The sequence below is a fragment of the Vulpes lagopus genome, chromosome 5 (genome assembly GCF_018345385.1).
Source record: "Vulpes lagopus strain Blue_001 chromosome 5, ASM1834538v1, whole genome shotgun sequence".
Taxonomy (NCBI): domain Eukaryota; kingdom Metazoa; phylum Chordata; class Mammalia; order Carnivora; family Canidae; genus Vulpes; species Vulpes lagopus.
In genome coordinates, this window is record NC_054828.1 from 84,083,230 (window position 1) to 84,106,505 (window position 23,276).

At 50.5% G+C, this 23,276-nt stretch overlaps 1 protein-coding gene across 7 annotated transcripts in view; it reads right to left on the reverse strand.

The window, feature by feature from the left end:
- Positions 1-23,276, reverse strand: part of SFXN5 (sideroflexin 5) — a 125,312-nt gene that overhangs the window by 36,160 nt on the left and 65,876 nt on the right. For all 7 annotated transcript variants that reach the window (XM_041756684.1, XM_041756682.1, XM_041756679.1 and 4 more), the window contains 4 exons: positions 21,918-21,971; positions 20,677-20,733; positions 19,214-19,279; positions 8,253-8,343 (listed from right to left, as the gene is read on the reverse strand). In XM_041756684.1, coding sequence (XP_041612618.1) covers positions 8,253-8,343; positions 19,214-19,279; positions 20,677-20,733; positions 21,918-21,971 — 268 coding nt within the window. The remainder of the gene's footprint in view (positions 1-8,252; positions 8,344-19,213; positions 19,280-20,676; positions 20,734-21,917; positions 21,972-23,276) is intronic.

The window sequence follows — 23,276 nt, forward strand, 5'->3', positions numbered from 1 at the left end:
GAAACTAAATCTAAGGTTGGGTCCAGATCTCTGTATTTTTTAAAGCCCCCCAGATGGCTGTTTGAAAACCTCTGCCCTGGAGGAGTTCCTACTGCACATAGGGACACACCTACAATGTTGTGTAGTGCAGTGCTATTGTGGTTCTTAAAAAGGATAAGCTGAGATTTTAGGACTGCCCTATAAAGATGTCTATAATTTATTGAGGTTAAAATGCAGTTTACAGAACAGTATCCATGGTATGATTTCATTTGTATTACATATGTATTTATATAGGCATATTTATGTTATATATAGATACGATAATAAATAGAGATCCCTACATTTTTAGATGTTAGCTCAAATTTGGAGGGATATGCACAAACTTACTCTGGAGAGCAAAGTAGGATTGTTTACTTTATAATACAATCATGTATTATCAGGAAAAAAAATAGAATCATTTTTATTAAAACAGATACAAAAACATTCCAGTGGCAACTAGGAGACAAGCTTCCATCTTGGGTCCGGACTGACGCTAGATAAAGTTTTCTCCACTCTACTTCCTCTCTCTCTCTCTCTCTCTCTCTCTCCTATTTTGTGGGTCATATGTGCACACAGTAAATAATTCAAATCGTATAGAAGTTTACCCTTATAATAAAACCAGCTCCTTCCAAGCTTTGACTCTTAGCTTCCCCTGCACCTTCCCCAGAGGCAGCCACTCTAGCCAGGCTCTCATGTCTCTGCCAGACACAGTCGATGTATGTACAAGTGGAGATGTATGCACATCACCACCTGAAACACACATACACACCCACTCAAGTGAATCACACTGGAGAGCCCCAGCCCTGACTTCAGAGGAGGGATGATTATCAAATGGGGATGTACACCCTAATGCTTGATTTCATGATCTTTCCCAATATTCCACCCAAAAGGCAGTGCTATCTGACACAGATTTTCTTTTAAATAGCTTGAGGATTTTAGTATGGGTTTCACAGCCCAACTAAAGTGTCACAGACTCAGGACTGGGAATTTTGGGATTGAAAAATCAGCCTGTAAATTTAGGTGTAGGCTGACTCTGAAGTTCAGGATCTCTTCACAAAAGATTCCTGCTAACACATTCATCTTCTGGAAAACTCCCTTTTATCACAGCTGCTCCCTAGCTTAAAATTCTTCAGCAGTTCCCTATTAACCATAAGGTAAAGCTCCAACTCTAAGCTACCATCCAAGGTCCCAGTGGTCCTCTGCATGGGCCCTTCCCCCATAAGCCCGGCCCACTCCCACTGGCTCTATTCCTCTTGCATTCATAACCCACTCCCCTGCCTTGGGCTTCCCACCTTCTGTGTCTCTGGATTTCTCTACTATCTGATTTCAGTCATTATAAAATCTCTGACCCAGAAGGCCATTCATTCAATATGCATTCACTGAGCACCTACTGTATGCCAGGTCCTGGGCCAGCTGCCCAGGAACAGGTGACTTGATCACACAGAAATGCCCCTTCACAGCTTTTTGGGCCAGGCTGCTACTTGGACGCTACCCTAATTGATGGGTCAGGCAGCTCATTGCAATAATAATCTGTCAGTTTTTCAGAAGATCCTGCAACCATTGCTGGGCTCCCACTTGGATGTGGAGCATCTCTTGACATGTGGAGTCCAGAACTAAACAGACTCCTTTGTTCTGGGTTCTCTGTTTCTAGTAATGTAGCTGAAGTCTGAGTGGGCCTCCTCAGAGCCATACACCACACTGCAGACATATTCTGAGCATACGGCCCACAATCCCCGGATCTTTATCCTAAGTAGTCTGGCCAAGTCAGGTCTACAGCAAGCCTACACTCGTGTAGCTGCATTTTTTGAACAGCAAATCTTATATCAAAACTTGCAATCTTAGATCCTACACCTCTTACCCACGAATTCACAACCACTGCCAAGTTGCTATGCTTGTTCCTTGAATGCGACCCACTGTTGTATGTGACCAAGGCAGTTTTTTTTTTTTTAATGTTTCTTTTTTTTTTTTAAATTTTTTATTTATTTATGATAGGCACACAGTGAGAGAGAGAGAGGCAGAGACACAGGCAGAGAGAGAAGCAGGCTCCATGCCCCGGGAGCCCGACGTGGGACTCAATCCCGGGTCTCCAGGATCACACCCTGGGCCAAAGACAGGCACTAAACTGCTGTGCCACCCAGGGATCCCGACCAAGGCAGTTTTAACTGCAGGGGACAAGATTGACGACAGAGCCCTAGAAATGCACCACTAGAGATTTCTGTCTGGCTAACTTGGCCTCACTACCCATGTCCTCTTAGAAGCTGACACACAGTGGAGGCCCATGTCAGTTCTAGGGCTGCTCATGCTTATGGTACCCAGACCAGCGCACCTATCCTTCCAGATCTAACCCAGAAAGGCTGGAGAATGTGACCTGGTAAGGTGGCCTATTGGTCATCCACCCTAGGCCTGCCAACTAAAAGTGTGAATGACAGTGTTAGTGAAAACTTACATAAGAAAACAGAAGATTCAAAAAATAATTTTAAAAATAAGAGTTTAAAAAAAACACAGAATAAATGTCCAAGCAGCCATCAAATGTGGCCACCAACATCATCATGCTGGGGTTCCACTGTGGATATCCAATTTCAAAGCCTTTCTGTCCAAGCACTCATTTGATCACTAAATAAACCCACATTGAACACTGTGTGCCAGGCATAAAGTGAGCCTGGGGGCTGGGGATGAATGAGATCTCGTCTTGGGGAGCTCACAGTCTGATAAAGGAGGCAAACTCAGAAACGAAGTGGGCAGTTCTGGGTTACACATAAACACATACAGGATGCTGTGTTCTAACCCTCACTGGGGCTACCAGGGAGGGCTTCTTGGAGGAGGTGGTGTCTGAGCTGAGAATCAAAGGCCTGGCAGTAAGAGAAGGTAGAAGACGAGGCTGAGGTAATGGGAAGAATGGAGATTCCAGGCAAACAGGGTCACGTGCAAAGGCCTGGGGATCCTGACAGAGGCAGACAGGAGGTCAAAATACACCACAGCTGCAAAGGAGTATGAGCAGGGCCCAGGTCAAGGAAAGGACCAGAGGAGCCTAAGGGCTGTGGACACCATATTATCATTGATCTGGATGGAAGGAGCATACGTCATGAGGCCTAGCTGGCACAGACACACCCTGCCATCCACTAACCACAGGGGATGAGGCTGGAGGAGGTCAGGACTGAGCTTTGGGGCTTGGGCACACTGTCGTGGCCACCTCTTACACCAGGCAAGCAAGGTGGCTCAAACACCAAGGGAGGGGCTGCCTAGGGGGATCAGTGACACCAAGACCCCTGTGGCTTGGGGGTGAAAGGAGTGAGGAGATGGGGTGGGGCAGATGTGTGAAAAGAAGACCTTCTCCAGAAGACGGCCCCAACCTCCTGAAGAACAGACCCCTGGTGAGTGCAGAGGTTTTTTCCCTGATGAAATAAGCTGTGACATTTAACATAGGGGACTGTCACGGACAGCACAGGGAGAAGTCGCTTCCCGGCAAAGGGATGATGAGGCTGGCACTTTGGCCCATACAGGAAGGTTACTCCCTGTGCGGGGGGTCGGCTGGCTGGAGCTGGGGCTTGGGCCTCCCCTGAGGGAGCTCAAAGCCCACATGGGGGTCTTTGTTAGCACCTGACTCAGCTTGTCCCCTGCTGGATGTGGCCAGGCAGCTAGAGATGGGGGAGGAGATCTGCAGGTCACCTTCCTTCCCTAGGCCCTGCACACATATACACAGAGGCTGGGTGCTCGTTGGTGACACCTGGGGGTCCCTACCTCTCTCTCGGCCCCAGGCTAACGGCCCTGCCCCACACATGCCTGATGAGATGGGCCTACTGCTCTCACCAGGGCGCCCTCACGGCATCTGTGACCTTGCATTCCTCCCACTGGCCACTCCAACCAGCTCCCGGCCCAAGGCCTCATGAGAAGGCTGTTGTGGGGCTAACTCCCCTGGAATGGACTCTGCTAGTGGAGACTGGCAGTTGGACCTGGAGGAGGGGGGTATGTTTTTCCAATGTCTCGACTGACCTTTAATTACACTGTTTGCCCAGCTCCCCAAACCATTAACTCCCACCTCACAGCAACCATCAATTAATGGAGGGCCTGCTCTGAGCTCGAGCTCCTGAACACAATTAAGCGTGACAGTCCACAAATAAGAAAGAACTGGAGAATTAATTAAGGTCTAAACAAATTAATTACCAGTCCCCAATCGATTCCAATGCCAGCACACATGCTCCTGAGCTCACCGTCTTTCCTAACATCTCCATGTATAAATAGAAACTGAGTTTTCCCACATGATTGCTACTCTGGACCGGGCACAGCAAGGCTCTGAAACCACCGTGAGGGAGAGAAGGGCTCAGTAGGCGTCCTCGGGGCTTCTCACATACTCAACATGCGGGTACATGCACATACAACCACGGCTGAGAAACCAGGGTCAGCCTGGAGGAAGGGTGCTCCTGGTGGGGCACCTCTGGACCACATCCTGTTTCTCAGCTACATGGGTGAGGGGTTATCGAAGTGGGCTGGGGTAGGGTGGGCTAGGCCTTTGAGGCTCGGGCTGTGGCCAGCTCAGGATAACTTTCAGAGAGTCTGAATGTGTTTATTCTGGCTTGCTCTGCCTCGGGTCCTCCCAGAGAGAGAGAATGTGGGGTGTGAAGGGGAGCAGAAGCCTGCTGGGGAAGCCAGGGAGAGCTGTGGGGCCCCTGCAAACCCAGGGGAGGCCTGTAGTGTTGTCACAGACATCCCAGGGGGAAGAGGCTGAAGTGGGGTCTGGTCCAAGGCCAGGAGGGGTATGAGCAGTGGAGTCAGGGATGGGATGGGAAACAAGGTGTCCTGTGCCCAGGTCCCTCTCTTGGGCAGCATGTGGGGCCCAGTGAAGAGAGGTGTCCTCCTGTCTTCCAGATTGCAGGCTGGAGTAGGGCAGAACTCGCTGGGCAGGGCAGCGGGGAGGAGCCACAAGTCCTGGGAGCCTCCTTCTTCCCTGAGCCTGAGTTCCCAGCCTGGCCAGGAAGGAGGGAGTGGGGATATGGCCTCTGAGCACAGGGCACACAGGCCCCTTCAGGAACCCATCCTCCCCCAAGATCCCCTTCTGCTTCCTACTCACCTCACCAAGCCCCACCAACATCCCAACAACTGGGGCTTAATCCCATCATTTCCACTTGCCTCAACGATTTCCTGTGAGCACTCATGGCTCCGTGAATCCTGTCTCCCCAAACCCCAGGGGTTTGAAGGGGCAGAGGACCCTCTACAAGGTAAAGCAAGTCCTGGGCAAGCTTCTTGATGGCCTTGATGTTAGCATGACCTGGCCTGGCCTAGCCTGCCATGGAAAGCAGGGTGAATGCCTGGAGGGACCTAAACCCTGCCAGCATGCAGTGAGGCTTAGAGAGGCTGTCTAAGCCTGAGAATAGAGTGAAGGGTAGCCAAGTGCAGGGCTATGTGATGGCCTGAGAGGACAAAGGGCTCAGAAGGGGGTGAGGGGCATGTTTGATCATCTTACACACCACCGTGTATGCACACTACCAGAGGGGGTCAGTAGGTACCCATTTATAGACAAGCCTGGGAGGACATCGGGGGCCAGAGAGGTAGAAGGGAGGCAGGCACACGGCCAGGACTCGGGCAGCAGACCTGAGGAAGCAGCCAGAAAGGATTTGCTGCTCTGAGGATCCTGGCAAACAAAGGACTTATCAGGACTGCAAACCACATTGTGTGCAACCTGTGTAATTGGCTAGGGATATGTGGGATCTCAAGACCTCTCAACAGTGGCTGGACCTGGAGGTTCCTCTCAGATAAGACAGGAAGAGAATCAGGCTGGAGCCCGAAGAGGGACAGAAAGTCTCAGGTAGGGATGGTAGACAGGGTCAAACCTGAAAGGAGGGACCTTCCTCCTGAAGGGGCCCCAGAAGTTAAGACCACCTTCAAGGTCATACAGCAAGATGGCCGGCAGGGCAAGGCTGGAATGGACCCCTGGCAAAGTCTTTGTTTGAACCTTGGCTCAAGGACAGATTACATCTTGGCCGAGTCCCACATCCGGTCCAGCGCAGCTAACAGCTGCCACCTTCCGAGGCTGCATCAGACCCTCCAGCCCAGGGTAGTGAGCAGTGCAAGATCGGCAGCCTTGTTTGCTAAATTAGGCCCCTTAACAAAGTCAGATCTAAAGAGTCATTCCATTAGGGGCCCATGCCAGAAATAGCTGAGAGTTCATTAAAAGTGTGGAGTTGCTATAGCAATTATCTGGGTCAGCTGACGCTCACTGGGCAGTTGGTCCTGGGAGTTTATTAGCCCCTGGCCATCGAGAAGGTGGGGCTGCCAGGTAATGATCTCCCACCTTCACGCAGGGGCTTTTCAGGTGCTCCAAAGCACTTTCCTATGAATGGAAGCTGGTCTGTGGTCTCCTCTGATCTTCCTACAGCTCTGGCCTATAGGAAGGTACTGGTGTCCCCATTTTACAGATGAGGAGGTTGAACCCTGGAGGTGAAGAATGAGATTGGGACCATGAGTCTGGGTCTGACTCTGGCTCTTCAGACTCAGCCTTGGCACCCAGGAGGTCACAGGACCTCACACCACTCCTGTGGTATGCCCTCATCTTTGTGCTCTGGCATCAAATGGGAAATTTGGTATGATGGTTCAAGCCTCTTTGACAACTAATCACGCACAGCCTCATGCTTCTGTCAATGTTTCTTTTTAGTTTTTAGAAGTCCAATGTGCTATCCATTGTGCCACGGAGCCACCTTCTTTTTAGTTTTTAAAAACTCCCTAGGCAAGGCGTGGGATTCTTTTTTTTCTTTTTCTAAGATGTTATTTATTTATTTAAAATATTTTATTTATTTATTCCTGAGAGAGAGAGAGAGAGAGAGGCAGAAGGAGAAGAGGCTCCACACAGTGAGCCTGACATGGGACTTGAACCCGGGTCTCCAGGACCAGGCCCTGGGCCGAAGGTGGCGCTAAACCGCTGAGCCACCAGGGCTGCCCTAAAATGTTATTTATTTATTAGAGAGTGAGTGCATGAGCAGAGGGAGAGGGAGAAGCAGGCTTCCAGCTGAGCAGGGAGCTAGACATGGGCCTCAATCCTAGGACCCCAGGATTGAGCTGAAGGCAAAGACTTAACTGACTGAGCCACCTAGGTGCCCCAGTGTAGGATTCTTAAGAGTCAGGTTGGGCTTGATGGGATGACCCAAGGCAGTTCCTGGAAGCTCAAAGGCTCTAAGACTAGCAAAGTCTTGGCTGAAGGCAGTGAAATCCCCTCTACACACGCATGCATCACAATTACCTGACTATGAATGGAGACTTCCAGAACCTAAACGGTCCACAATACCCAAGGGCTTGGGAAATATCAGAGAGGGAGAGAGAACATGAGAGACTCCTAACTCTGGGAAACGAACAAGGAGTGGTGGAAAGGGAGTGGGCGGGGTGGTGGTGGGGGTGACTAGGTGACGGGCACTGAGGGGGGCACTTGATGGGATGAGCACTGGGTGTTATGCTATATGTTGGCAAATTGAAATCTAATAAAAAAAAAAATACCCAAGGGCTCGGAACACTAGACTTGCAGGCGCCTTCTTTAGCACCAGGAATCCCTATGATTCCTGGCCAGGAGATACCTATGTGCCCCACTCCAAATAATGTCTCCAAATGCATGAAATGGAACACACAGGATTATAAAGGGATTATATTGGAATACATGATCAAAATATTTTTTTAATTGTGATACAGTAACAGGTGTGCTTTTTAACTAATGAATTAAAAAACAAGACCTACCAGCAGATTAAATAAATATCATAATTTTGAGTTAGTATTACACATAAACAGTATTTTTAAAATCCTTATAACAACTGTAATAGGACTTGAAATTATCTGGTTTCTGTGGGTGAAAGAGCCACAGCTCTTGCTTGATACTGTGGTTTGCTGCCTACACTCACAATGGAAGGTAATGTTCAATTTCAGTTAGAGGCTAGCGTAGTCATTTTCCCCAGCCAAGACCATAGGATCCACTGCACTCTATCTACTTGCCCCTTGGGGAGCTAGGGCCCTGGGTTAAGAATCCCTGTGCTAAAAGCAGAACCTCACTCACAGAGCTCGTCAGCAGGGCCCCAACACCCTTACTTCTGTCTACACGTGTTTTGCCCTAGTTGTCAACACCAGGAGACCCCCAATGTCAGAGGAGGTCTGGAAAGGCAGTCCAGCTCCCCTAGAGCCCTGCAGCCCCACACACCCGGGTGGGACACACACATGCCTGTACACACGCGCACATGCACACCTCTGCAAAGTGCAAGTCTTACCTACGGCAGGGAACGGCACAAATCTCTGGACAAGAAGGCGGGTGGCCGGGGTGAACTTGTTGGCTTTCTGAACCAGGACATTAAGGCCCACCTTAGGAAGAGAGAAGAGAAAGTGCGTGGTGCTGCAGGGGCCTGGCAGGCTGGGGCAGGAGTGGAGACTGAGCGGCACTGTCAGCCCCAGACCCCAAATCCTCAGCGCCACCTGCTTCGGCTGGGCTCCAGTGCCACTATGCAAAGCACCACTGCCCTGACATCCCAGTTAACCAGCCCGCGGGGAAGGATGAGGGGAAAGCCTCAGCTACGCACATGCCCACGCATGCGTACACACACACTGAGCACACACACACACACACACACACAATCTCTCTGAGGAGGGAGAAAGGAAAGGTTGCTGTTAGAAGAACACATAAGTAGCAAGTAAATTAAATGTGAGAACCCTCATCCTGCCTCAGCCACTGAGCACTCCATTTTTCAGGCCCCACTATGGCCTCAGGCATGGACCTAACCACCAGGACTCAGGAGAAGGGCATTGGCATACCTGCCACAAGTGGCTGCTGAGCTAAGCAGAGCAGCCCAGAACAGGACAGGGGGTGCAGTGGACCTCCTGAGCTCACTGCCCTCTTCCCATAGACCCCAGCCCCCTCACGCAGCCTGGGATGCTGGGGCCCCCCTTGCTTTCACCTTTCCCTCCCCTGTCTCCCCACTCCATTCCGTCCCCTGTGCTGTCCTTTGTCCTGGAACACAGGTCCAACCAGATTGGCCACAACCAACTCCTCCCCACGACCTGGGTGAAAAAACGCAATCTCCTTCACACAGCCTCCCCATTCCCCTAACACCCCACCTTCTCCTTCTGGGAATCCAGTTTATTGCTCACCAGATGCTATGGGGGCTTTCCTACTTGGGGACCTGAATGTCTGCCTTCTCTACCCAGCCCACATCTGTTCTGTAAGGCCCACCTCTGAGCTCTACCTCCGGTGACTTTACTAACAGTGGGAGTCACTGAACCTTTCCCTCCCTCAGTTTCCTGGTCTGTAAAAAGGAATGGTAACATCTACAGCATCCCAGGGCTGCTATAAGAATGTATGTAAAGTGTTTAGCATGAGCTTGCAGCATAAATGAAGCGATGTAAGCATGTCACCTCTCCCAGGAAGGAAGCTGTTCCCTCACATGTCCCAGCACTTGGTGCACTGCTCATGATCTGATGCCCCTGCTGGAGTGGGATGTGGGACCCCGCCTTTTTCATGTTTGTATGACCAGCACTTAGGACAGTAAATGGCATGTAGTATTAGCTCAATAAACTGGAATAAAAGCATGAACCAACAAACAAATGGATGGATGGAGATCAGCAAAGGCTAGAGGGGAGTTTCTTGGAGGAGGGGAAGGTGAGGTTAGAGCAGAAGAAAGAGAATTTTGGTGAGGAAAACAGCACAAGCACAGGCATAGAGAGAGAAAAGGCGAGATGCATGTGGCAGACCAGAAACAGTATAGAGAGGCCACTGCTCCCCCAGTCTGAGGCCAGAGCTAGCCCCTGCCCTGTAGATCTTTCCTGGGAGGAGGGGCAGCAGGGGCTGCCACAGGGCTTCTGGTCTAAGGGTCCCTGGGGCAGCCTGCTCTCAGCTCTGGCACACCTGGTAGCTAGCAAGCCACCCTGTACCTGCAGCCCTGACCTCAACCTTCTAGGTCGCTGGAGAAGATGCAGAGCCCTGGGAAAGCTTCTGGGGCTGCAGGGTGACTGCAGCAGTCAAAGCAAGAATGGTGCAATGACCTGGGAAGTGCCACCCTGTCAGCCCCTGGGTATCCCAGGACCCCATGGAGCCAGAATGCTGCCAGGCAAGCCCAGTTTGGGCTCTTGGGTGTCTGGTCTATATTGGAAGCCTCAAGCTGATCCTCAGAGTCCAATTCTTGTTCTTTCTGCTTGCTCAAGGGAAGGCTGGGAGGCAGGGAGATGTGTGGCAGGTTGGGCACACTTCCCTGGTACGCCAGGGCAGGCCAGGGAGCTGCTAGCCAACACTAGCCCCTGCTGCCCTGCTTCTAGGCTGCCCTGCCACGCAGATGGAACTCCTCAAATCCAGGTTTCCACAGCTCTCAGCAGTGAGTGACTCTATTTCTGTGACCCCCCTCCCCCAAATGCCAGGGAACATGTTACTATAGGGTACAGGGAGGGAAAGTACAGAAGGAGGCAGGAGGACACACCGGCAGGTGTTGGTGATGGAGAAGAGGAGGGGAGGTGCCACGCCATGAGCTGAGCATGTCACATTAAATGTCTAAATTAAATGCCTGCCGTAAGACTCCTAGACTTCTGCTCCTTACAGATTCAAAGAAGTTCAGACAAGTTCAGAGAAGTTAAGTAACTTTACCTAAGGACACACAGCTATTATGAGGCATGTAACATTAGGATTTGAACCAAAGGGTCTGCTGATTCCAAAAGTTTGCTCTTAACTGTGCCATTTATTTCCAAGTGTCTTCCATCTCAATGAGGGATGCTTTAATGTCTAATGTGCCATTTAAAACTGTCTGAGTAGCAAAAGCTTCCCTGAAAAGACCAGCTTGAGGCTGTGGCCCAGATGAGTGGAAGGCAGCTCCTGTGAGGGAAGATAGGGCCCTTGATCCAGCCCTGCCTGCACCCACATCAGCTATAAGACAAAAGGTTCAAACCCCAGCTCCACCCCCTACAGTCTTTTAGAAAGAGCAAGAGCCCTCAGGTGGCCAGCAGGCACTGGGACATTCCCCTGGCAGCCTCTTGGGGGCAAGCAGGGCTAGAGTGTGGTGGAAGGACAAGAAATAGTGGCCACTGGTTGCAGCAAATACTAAGACTTGTCCTCAAGCCTCCCTGACTGGCTGTTCTTCCCTCTGGCTAGGACTGGCACAGTCCAGAGTGAGTGTCCCAGCCTGTCTCCCCAACTCTGGGTGGGAGGCCACGGGAGTGGGGAGGAAAGAAGAGAGAAAACAAAGCCTGGGTTCCAGATCTCTTCTGGCCTGCCCTTCCCTGAAGCTCACTGAGGTCTTCCCAGCATGCTCATTCCTGAGCATGGCCAGCATGCCTGAGCTGGGGAAGGGACTGGGGACCAGCAAAGTGGGGAGACTAGAGGCTGGTGAGGTCACCCTGCCCACCCACTGATGATGAGCCAGATAACAGGAAGGTGCAAATACGGGGGAGGCAAATGGCCACTTATCCCCACTCCTCCCCCAGCCCCCAACTCAGGTCTTACTGTCCCAGCAGCTAGGATGGCATCAGCCTGGGAAGGAACCAGGGTGGGCTGCAGACCGGGGTTGGGAGCCCGTCTGTTCTGATTCCTCAGGGGCCCTTTGGCCTGGAACATTTGGTGGAGCCCATTAAAATTAAAAAGCCAAGTGGCTGGTGGCTCTGAATGCCAGCTCATTTTCCCTGGCATGGTGGGTCCTGTTTAAGGGAACCAGCTGGCATTAATGGCACACAACTCATCACGAACAGCAGCTAGCGATCAGAAAAATCTGAGCTAATAATCGGGTTCGGGAAAGATAATGAGATATGGAACAATCACTGCTGAGGGTCCCCCAGGGTCTGTTTTAACAGTCTCCAAATAAGCCACAAAATAGAATTTAACCAAACAGGGGCTCCATTTTGGCGGAGAGGAAAACAAACAGGGTATGGATTTTGCACACGATATTCCCCTTGTGGTCAGCAGACAGGAGTCCTGGGAGAAGCAAGAGCCCAGGACCCTTGGGATGTTGGCAATGACCTAAGGAAGCTTCTCTGGTCACTCTCTCCAAGCTGGGGCTCCCAAGCCAGTGAATTTGCCATGGGCATGTACAGGAGCAGAAGAGAGAAGACTAGCCTCCTGATCATCCCCAAGGTGGGGTAAGTGCTGACCAGCACCAAGAACCAGGGTGCGGTGGGGGCTTCGTGACACAAGATCTCCGGTGTCGTGAGCTGTGCAGCTATGAGCTGTCTCCTAGCACCAAAGTCCTTCCCAGACCAAAAGCAGCCTCCCTTCTGTGAGGCCAGCGAGGACGCATGGGATGGGGCTTGAGCAAGGCATGCAGGCTGGGCCCTCCACTTCAGCCCATATCTGCAAACCCCTGCAGGGTGCATTTAGCTAAAGGGGCTTCAGCCACTCACCTTCACGCACCCCAAATGAAGGCCTTGCTCTTCCTCACCCACCCCCTGCACGCTCCGACTCCTAGCAGCTCCTGATGCCCGAAATCCACGAGTCTCTCTGGACAGGAGCCTCTCCCTCCCCACATGCAGCCCAGCATGCAGGGCTACCTGTCCTGTCTTCCAGGTATTCTGAATATGACTACTTCTCTCTGCTCTGGCCACTTACCTTAATCACCCATCTCTTCTCCTTGGACAACTGCCCACTTCCTAACTTGGCTCCCTGCTTCTGCTCTTGCTCATTCCAGTCTGCTCTCTACACAGCAGCCAGAATGATCTTCTTAAAATGGGCATCAATTTGCTTTAGGCTTTCAGGGGCTTCTCAATGCACTTAGAGATCCACAGGGCCCCGCTTGCAAGGCTCTAGCCACCTTGCCTTGGCCCACTCCTTCCATGAGCCAATTCTTTCTCTCCTTCTCTCCCACCTGTCCTCCACCCTCCATCACCTTTCTCCCCAGAGCCTTCAAGCATTGCTCCCCCTTCGCCTCCTCACTTTTCAGCTTAAATGTCAGAGAGGCCCACTCTTCACTTGGGGCTCCCCTTTTACAGTTTCTCACAGAACTCATATCTCTTTCTTCCCTGTCCCTATCACAGTCTCAAAGTATATATTTATTTACCTCCCTAAAATGTTGGGAATCAAAGTAATACATATTTAATATATAAAAACTGAATAGCACAGAACTATTTTTGCCTGTGGCCTCTTTACTCAATATCCATCTCTCCCAGTAGGCTCTAAGCACTGGGTGCAGGGCCTGTGTCTCTCTTACTCCTCACTGAATTCCTGGTGTCTGGGAAAATGAGTAGGTGCTGAAAAAATATTCTAGAATAAGTCAAGTGAGTGGTTTCTGAGACAGGAGAAAAAGAGCCACAAAGGGGACCTTTCCTGTGCACTCACTGCTGTCCATCTTAACAAACACAGCTTTATGGTGCTAAACGCTACACACACAGGTCTAAGTCCATCTGAGCAGATGGTTATCACTCTGCCTTGAAGGGGTGGCCCCAAGTCCGTGAAGGTTTCTGAGAAAGGGGATGCCCAACTGAGCCCTGAAGCGTAAGTAGTAGGCAACCAGATAAGAAGGGAGGAGGCTCAGTAAAGCTTTGGAAGCATGAAATACCAGGTCGTCCATAGCCAGCTGTGAACTCTACTGGCACCTACAGGGATCTGAGGAGCCCTGGAGAACAATGGAGAAGAAGACATGCCTGAAAGGAGAGATGGCATGAGGTTCAGAAATTAGATATACTCTTGGGTGATGGATAATAATGTAAGCAGATGGTTAGGAGTTTGAGTGAGCCTTGGTGGGGCAAGGGATGAGGCAGTTCAAAGAATCTTTGAGGTGCCAAAAATGCCCAGCAGAGGGCGCCTGTGGTAGAATAATCTCTTGGTAACCAAGTTGACTCGGTGACCCTCTATGGAGGTCAATTGTCCTCCATAGGCAAAGGGCCAAGGTGGCTGGGACAGAGTCATACACAGGCTAAAATGCCAATCAGCTTCAGCTGTAGCCAAGTGGCTTTGTTTGCTAGCAACAGCTAGCAAATCCTGACCTCTGAACCATGCCCTGCAGGGACCTGCGGGCCACCTGCTAGAAAACCAGTTATATCAGACTCCTCACATGTAGGAGGGGACAACAACTTGTCCTCCCCAGAATAGAATAGATGTAGAACCGATATTCATGTCAGATTCACCACTGCCAATATCACCATCTGCAGGCTTCTGGAAAACTTCAGATTCTGCTACAGGGTCCATGCAATGGGCCCTCTAACCCAAAAGCCAATCATAGCAAAAGGAGTGAGACAATAGTCTGGTCTGGGATTCTCAGGCTAATGGCCCCTGTCTTCATTAGGCCCAGAGAAGGACAGCAGGGCCAGAAGTACACCCTGGATCACAGAGAACACCCTGAAGTACACCCTTGACAGAGAATACACGGAGGTATGTATATACCCTTGACCACAGAGAACTCCCTGAGGTACACACTGGATCACAGGGAACACTCAAGGTATACCCTCAACCACAGAGAACACTCTGAGGCATACCCTCAACCACAGAGAATATTCTGAGGTACACCTCAGATCACAGAGAACACCTTGAGGTACACCTTGGATCATGGATCACAGAAACACTCTGAGGTACACCCTTGACCTTAGAGAACACTCTGGGGTATACCCTGGATCACAGAGAATACCCTGAGATATACCCTGGGTCACAGAGAACACTCTGAGGTACACCCTCAACTTCAGAGAACACTCTGAGGTACACCTTGATCATAGACAAAACTCTGAGGTACACCTTCAACCACAAAGAATACTCTGAGGTACACCTGTGTTACAAGAAACACTGGGTACACCCTCAACCACAGAGGACACACTGAGGTACCCCTGGATTACAGAGAACACTCTAAGGTATACCTTGGATCACAGAGAACACTCAAGGTATACCCTCAACCACAGAGAACACTCTGAAGTACACTTTGGATCACAGGGAACACCTTGAGGTACACCCTGGATCACAAAGAATACCCTGAGGTACACCCTTAACCACAGAGAATACTCTAAGGTATACCTTGGGTCACAGGGTACACCATGAAGTACACCCTCAACCACAGAGAACAGCCTGAGGTACCCTGGATCACAGAGAATATCCTGAGGTACATCTTCAACCACAGAGAACACTCTGAGGAACACCCTTGATCACAAAGAACACTCTGAGGTACACCCTCGACCACAGAACCAGCCAGACATGATCTGGCAGGAGGCGACATGCTACAGACCAGGGACAAATACATGCTACTGACTCAACCTTGGCCAGAAAACACAGGTGCAGAAACCAAGTATGAAGTTGGATAGAGGGTCTAACCACATTACACCTAAAGAGCCTCTCAAAAATTTTCTTCCAGTCCCCGCTGTTCCCAGGGTATCTGAGGGCAGACCTATCTGCCAGGAGGCACAGTAACAGTTCCTCTAAACTGGAAGCCAACAACACTGCTTGGCTTTTCCCTCCTATTTACCACAATGGGAGCAGGAAGAAAAAAGGGTCTTTGTATTAGAATAGTGCATGATTCAGTCTGTGTTTGAATCCTAGTTTTGTCACTGGCTTCACCTCTATGTCTCATGTATAAAATCGAAAGGAGCACCTATGCAGTACCTGGCACATTGAAGGCACTCCAGAAGTGTTAACCATTATGGATATTGTGATTATTTCCTGTTTTAATACTGGGACATGGAGCTGCCAGTGAGCCGTAGGAACTGGAGGGGTAGGGGTTCAGCCCAGGGGCCCCTGGGACACCTCCTTGTACTCCAGTATCTTATAGACATTAGCTGACAATCACTGTGTCCTTATGCAAAAAGGACCCCTCAGGGCCCAGACCCTTTGGGAATGGAGATCAGCAATGTCCCAACAGGGAAAGGCCTCAGCCACCTAAGACCTGGCTGAAGGTGAGGGGTTTGAGGACCAGGCATGAAGTGTCTCTCATACTCTGGCTCCTGACCAGCATGTAGGACTTCAGCCTGAGCCTTCCTTTCCAGCCACAGGTCCATTCTCATCCAGGACCTGGAGTTCACGAGGGAGGTCATCTGCTGGGCCTGCCACCCCACCATGACTTCTCCGACCCACTCTGCCTGCACCCCCTGCGACACCCCAGCTCCCTGAGTCCAAAGCACTGTGAGTGCTTCATGAGTAGCTCTGCTACTCCCCAGTTCTCCATCACCTCATCCTCATCACTCATCCCATGATGGCCACACTCATTTCCCCACCACTTTGGAGTCCGTCATGTTCTTCTCTTGTATGCCTCTCAACGTGCTGTGCCCTCTACCTGGAACCCCCAATCCTGCCTTCAGCTCTCTCTGCTCTATTCTGGAAGAGTTGGCTCTGTGTGATTTAGGGGCCCCTTCCATAATTCCCACCACACCTGAGGGTCACCTCATCATAATTCTGGTTCTACCAGAGTATCCTCAGCTTTTCCTCTCCGCATCTTGAAGGACATACCAATCTGTATAACCCCCAGCACAAATGCTTCTGAAGGGCAGGAGTGAGCGTCTCACCCTTGTGTAGCCAGGGCCTGGGGAGGCTGACCAGAGATGTGCTCATCATGAACCCCCAAACTCAAATACAGTGAGGGCTGACAGAGGCTTCCTTTGTTAAAAGACAGCAAACTGTTAGATTTCAAAAATAACTTAAGACAAAATTTCTTTTTTATTCTCGAGCAAGAAGCCAGACATTGCCAAATCTATTTAGAGAGTTCACCAAAAGGCTGCTACCCCTGCGCTGGTGGTCCCACCACCACGAGACTCCATTCAGGGGGCCATACAGAATGGGGGTCCTTGACGCTGGGGGTTGCTGGCCAAGGTCAGGGCTCTCTGGGTCTTCTGAGGGAGAGGAAAGGTCCAGGGAGGAGGCTGGACTCTTGGGGCCTGGCCTCACTCCAGCTTGTCCCCAGTCCCTGGGATTTGCCCTCAGCCTGTCAGCCCCCCCCATCCACACCGCCTGCTTGTAGGGACTCGTTTTAATTAATGCCAGAGCTGGGCCAACCACTGGGGCCGTGACACTTGTTTGCAGGTCATCTCCTCCTAACAGGTTCTCCCTGGGAGGGGATTTGTCACTAATTGAAGCAGAGATCAGTTAATGAGGCCGCGGGCCCAGGGTTCCAGAGAACAAGGGAAAGGAAAATAAAATAAAGCTTCTTTCTTTGGAGGTTTTGTGATTTACACACACAAAAGAAAAGCGAGCAAGCTGCAGATTTTCCAAGTCAGAAACTCCGCTCCATCTGCCGAAGCTAGCCCCTCACTGTGTGAAGACGTCAGGCAGAGGGACGCCGCTAAGGCTGAGACCATGGGCCTAGTCGGAGAGGGGCCTCCCGAGGCCAGCAATCAATCAGCAACCTAATTAACAAGTATTTATGGAGCAGAGCTTGTGCCCCCTCGGTGGGGGAGAAGACACAGGGCCTGTCCCTGGTTAACTTGTAATCTAGGGGAACAATGACAGGACAGGACATGGGGCGTAACAGCATGTGGGAAGGACAGAAGTTTCTGGAACTTAGGGGTGGGGGCATAGTTTGGACTGGCATGGTCAGGAAAAGCCTCTTTGAGCACCCTGCAGCTTGGCAGGGCATTGGAAGGAGGGTGTCCCCAGCACAGGCACAGTCCCTGAGGCCCCCAGTCCTTGAAGTAAGACTATGCTTCTGAGAGCCTAGAGGGTCCCCCAGTCCCCAGTAACTGCAGCCACAATCTGGGTTGGCTCTGATCTTAGGAAGTGGTAGAGATGGAATAACCAAGGGCCCCTTGGGTGGGGCAGAGAGTGTGGAGCGCCATCCCTGTAGGAGGAGGAGGACGGCCCACCATGACAGTGGTCCTTTTTACTCCAGCCCTTTCCAGTCCAGGCCACTCAGTATAATCCCTGATGTGACTTCCTCCCTCAGCTTTGCCCTACCTCACCCTTAAATCTCAAAGAAGGAAAATGGGATTTTCAAGCTGCTAAACTAGACTCCTCTAGTTATGAAGAGCAAGGAGGAGAGCCCCTTCCCCTCTCTCACCAGAACCCTGATCTTTGCCAGTAGCCCCCAGAATCAGGGACTGCCGATTTGTGTGACCCTAAGTGAAGTCTCTGCTGGGCTGCAGACTACCAGGGTGGGGTTTGAGGTCTCCTGGCAAAAGCCATCTGAATAGATGTGGAAATGTCTGGCTTCTGGCTTGGGGTAAGATAAGGATTCGTGGAGGAGCTTGATCTTGGGTACAAAGCGGGGATCACTCCCCAACGGGTCATTTGGAGAGGACACGGTTTACATGGGAGCAGAATCAATGAAGCCATCCCAAAACAACTGCAGATCCCTACTTTCCCAGAACAGTGAAATAAATGATGGTGCATGGTACAGTGGGTTAGTACAGAGTTGTGAATAATTATTATATTTAATGACATGGGAAAGATGAGGAAAGTGGGATTATTATATGTGAATTCCTTCATTATATATGAATTTTTAATTTTGCATTTTCTAAGTGTATTTATTGTGTGGTAAAATAACAAAGTTGTGAAGTGACCTTTACCCCCTGGAGTCAGCTATAGGAGACTACCCAGCTAGGATCTAGACAGTACAGATGGAGATGCAAGGGTGGGCTCATGAGTGGGACGAGTGTAGCGAAGGTCCTGGGAACTTGAGCTTCCACTCTGGCTCCGGCCCAGGGCCTCACTGTGTCGCCTGCACTCAGCCCTCTCACCTGGGATGCAGCCTTATGCTCACATAGTCAGTTTACAGACCTAGCCTACTTAATAGCTGCTTTATTCTCAAAGTCCTGTGGGATTCAAATAAACCTATTGCCCCTGTCTTGAGGAGCTTATAGGCCTCCAGGAGGAACTGGATATATGACCCCTCACCAAAGATGGGGATGGGATGAGAGTGTCCTGGGAGCTCAGGCACAGAGCAAAGGGGAGCTAACATGTGGGCCAGCTTTACAACTGTTCCCAAGCCCCTTGCTTCCTGCATCAGCCACATTATTCAGAGTGAAGATCAGCTCCTCTGCGGAGGGTTCTGGATGAACATGGGCCCCTCTAGCAACAGACATCCTGCCCTCAGCTGGAATATGCAGCCCTTTGCCGTTTGCATCACTCATGGGCACCACCTCACCTCCCCACCTGCTCTCCAAAATCTGCAACACTCTCTCTAATAAAGTTCATGTCTCTCTATTTAAAGTGTCAGCAGAATCTACTCTCTTCTCTGCCTAGAAAGCCAGCCCTGGTGGCCCACCCACACAAACCTCTGTCTCCTACACCTTCACCTGGCCCTGACTTCAGACAGGTCTGGCCAGAGCTGCAGGACACAGAAGTGGGGACAGAGTTACTCACAGCGATGGAGACGGCACTGATGACAGCTCCCAGGTAGCCCTGGATGAACTTGGACGCCGGGGAAGGCTGGAAGGCAGAGAGAAATTTCCAGGCCCACTGGGTGCCCAAAGCTGCCATACCCTGCCTTGCAAGCAGCCCCAGCCAGCAAGAGATGTCCCTGCCCACCAATGGGTGAGAAGGAGGTCCCTCTTGAAGCCAAGGGGATCTGGGCCTCCATCAGCACAGCTCCCTTCATGGACACACAGGGCAGCGAAGGGGACGCCAAAGGGCCTGCTGCACTTTCGCCCCGTTCTAAAGAGCTCACTGGCAGACCCTGCTGGCTGGAGGTAGGCAACAGCAAGGGCCAAAATGGGTCATTTATGGTGGGGGCGAACAGATCCAATGTAGGAAAAATGAGTGCTGGAAGTGGGCTGCTGGCACCTGGAGGACCACCCGGTGGAAATGGCGGTGCCATGGGTGGCACACCTGGTGGCCTCTCCGGTGCCTCGTCAACCCCCAGGCGCAGCAACCAGGCTGCCAATCCAGCAGATGACAGTTGCTCCACATTTCTACAGGAAAATGCAACCCAGTTGCAATGGACAACATTAAGAAAGGGCTACGGAACTTGCCTCTAAGTAACTGCTCTGACGGTAATTTTGGAGGTGTTTGGGTTAAGGTAAATGGGAGCCATCCAGGTAGAGGTATATGTGTGTGGATCATATGCCCAAGATGCAGATTGAAGGTTTAGATGGGGGGGAAGGCATCCTCAGAGTTTCAGGACCCAAAGTTCCTACCACGCAGGCCAGCCCCTAACTCTCTCCTGTCTCCCCCAAGGTTAGAGAATGCCCACACCTTCTCCTCCCCCAGGTGATAGCCTCCCAGGGAGATCCAGACTCCTCCTCCTCTCTCACTGGCTTTGGACAGAAGTACAGGACGGACAGCCTTACCAGTGAAGCAGGGGCCTAGCTCCCCCCTAGACAAGGGAAGGGGGACAGGGCCTCCACTAAGAGCTTGTTCCAGAAGTGCAGGGGACTTTGGGGAGGAGGTGCCGGTACCCTCAGACCCCTCACCCGTCGAGAGCAGCCCTTCAACTTTACAGCCAACAGTCTGGGGGCACCAAGGCAGCTTCCAGGCAAGCTTGGAGGAAGCTTTAGGGGAATTCAGTCCCCATGTGGCTGATGCCATCCTAATCCAAGATCTGGGGATAAGAGTTGCCCAAGGAGGATTTTGAAGCCAACAGAGCTCATCCCTCTCACCGCCTCCACTATATTCCCATTTTCTGGGTCCTCTTTACTTCATGTGAACAGCCCCTCCCTGGTGGGTCCCTTCCTGAAGGGTGGGCAGTTTTAAATCAGGTGCTTTGAGGAGGACAGTGCTTAACTCAGAGGAAGCAGCCCCCGCTGCTTCGGCTCGCCATACCGTAGGGAGGATGAGGGTCACCCCAGCCTGTTCCTTGCCACCGCACAGCGGGCTGTGGTGCTCACCTTGGTAGCATTGCGGTTTGCATAGTTGACACAAGCGTTATGGCTCTGGTTCAGCCACTGAAAGGCAATGGGGGAGAGGAGATGTCAGGGAAGGTGTGACATCGAGGCCAGAGAGACATGGGGTGCTGTCCACATGGTGGACAGGTGGTTCTGTCCACCCCACAAGTCAGCAGGACCAACTGTTCCAGCTTGCCTGACATTGTGCCAGTGGCAGCACTGGAGCCCTGGGAAACCCCTCCATTCTAGGCAATCCAGGACAGTGATCCTGCCCATACCGGCAGCTCATCCCAACCCAGAGACAGTCACCTCTCCTGGAATCATGCCCCATCCATTGTCCCAAACGGGCCTCACTTCTATTATCACACATCATCCTTGTTATATTACTTATTGGAGAAAGTCAACATTCGCCCCTCAAATGACTGCCAGCCCTGAACCGAACCTCTTTCAAAAACATCTCAGCCCAGTGTCTTGCACTATTGCAGTGCCCAGATGTGGACACTGTTAGAAAAAAGTTTTGTTAGGGAAAACTTTGATGTTTTTTCCTGAAGACAGGTTTTTCTTCTTGCTTTACTTTCTGCACAGGCACACAAATACACCCACCCACCCACCCACCCACCCACATACACAAGGCTTCAACTGTTTTTAGGGAGCCACGGCCCAGACTCTAAGAATGGACACCAGGGTCTGTGGTACCTTTCCATAAATACTTGCTACCTTAAGGTTGTTGATGGATTTACCTTCCCCATGGACTTGAATGAGGCCAAGGGCCTCAAGGTCAGAGGCCTTTGGACAATCAGCCAAGGAGCAGCAGGCAGCCACAAACAAGCCCTCATCCCCATATGCAAAAATTAGAGAGTCACAGGGACACCTGGGTGGCTCGGTGGTTGAGTGTCTGCCTTCAGCTCAGGTCATGATCCCAGGGTTCTGGGATTGGGTCCTGCATTGGGCTCCCCTCAGGGAGTCTGCTTCTCCTTCTGCCTATGTCTCTGCCTCTTTCTCTGTGTCTCTCATGAATAAATAAGTAAAATCTTAAAAAAACAAAATTAATCACATAAAATAGCCTAGACATGGGCCGCTAGGACCTGCTCAGCAAAATTCAAAGTCCTGGGGTTCCCCAGTGGCTACTGGGTCAGGGAGGAGTGGGAAGTGGGTTGACTCTCCCCAAGAGGCCTCGACAGGGAGCTCTAACCAGCACTGTTGGGTCTTTCCTTCAGGAGCCCTCTGTTGCCAGGGACTGTTACCTGCCAGAAGACTGTGGATGCCAGTGTCTGGTTGGGCAAGAGAAGACCAACTACCTACAAGAGAAAGAGAGGAAAGCCTGAATAAAGCAAAAGAAACATCCTACACTTTTGCAAAGAAGAATGACACAGCCATGAACAAAAGTAAACTGGATCTGTACAAACTGAGGTGGATGATGGGTATATAAACTGCTAACCACAGTGGGATGGTATGTGATGGAAGTGAACCAGGTTGCATAATTATATCACAGTACAATCCCATTTTTGTCAAGAAAAGAAATCACATCGTGTATATAACCATATACACAGACATAGGCAAATACGTAACTCCACGAAAAAAATCTATACCCCAGCATGTAGATGTCTCTGGAGGTCAGGCTACAGTACTTTCTCACATTCTTCTTGAATATTCCTGTATTCTTTTAAATATTGGACATGTATTACTTCCATATTAGGGGAGGGGGAACGATAAAAACAAACAAGTAAACAAAAGGAACATCTTTACTTCCACTTAGCTAACCCAGCTCTTTCATACTCTTGCCATCCCATAGGATTTTTGTGAGGATTAAAATATAATGCTGGGGGTGCCTGGCTCCATTGGTGAAGCGTCTGCCTCCGGCTCAGGTTATGATCTCAGGGTCCTGGAATCGAGTCTGGTGTTGGGCTCTCTGCTCAGCAGGGAGCCTGCCTCTCTCTCTCTCCCTCTGCCCATCCCCCCACTCATGTTCTCTCTCTCTTTTGCTCTCCCTCTCTTTTGTTTATTTATAAATAAAACTTTTTTTAAAAAGTAAAATAAAATATGATGATAAAAATCATTTCCAGGGCCTTTTATACTTTATAAAATCAAGCAGGGGGAATTTATATCTGTTATCTCTGAGCCCCCATGAAGAAAACCTACACCATATACAAGCTTAAGCTATCAATTGAAACACAGATGTCTAATAAATACTTGCTAAGGGAGCAAATGGACCAATGGATGAACAAGCACACACATGGCTGAGTACTGGTGCCGAGGTATGGATTTGTTATTCCCAAAGCCCAAATGTCACTTAAGAGGTAGACTTGCTGACTTTGTTTTTTCGGTTTAGGTCAAGATTAATTGTCTCATCTGGACAACTGGCCAAACTTTGGACTTCAGGAATCCATGTGTCTCTCTCAAGTTTACCTTTTGAGTGCTTGTGTGCAAAATAATATCTACCAAGTACCATGCATATGGGAAAAATGTGCACAACCATCCACATATTGACTTATTTATTATTCCTGTAGATAAAATGGCTCTTTGGCAAGAATTTCTGTAAGGAACAAGTATAAACATTCAATACTACACAGTAAATCAAATTCTAGACATCCTCAGCAGCATTT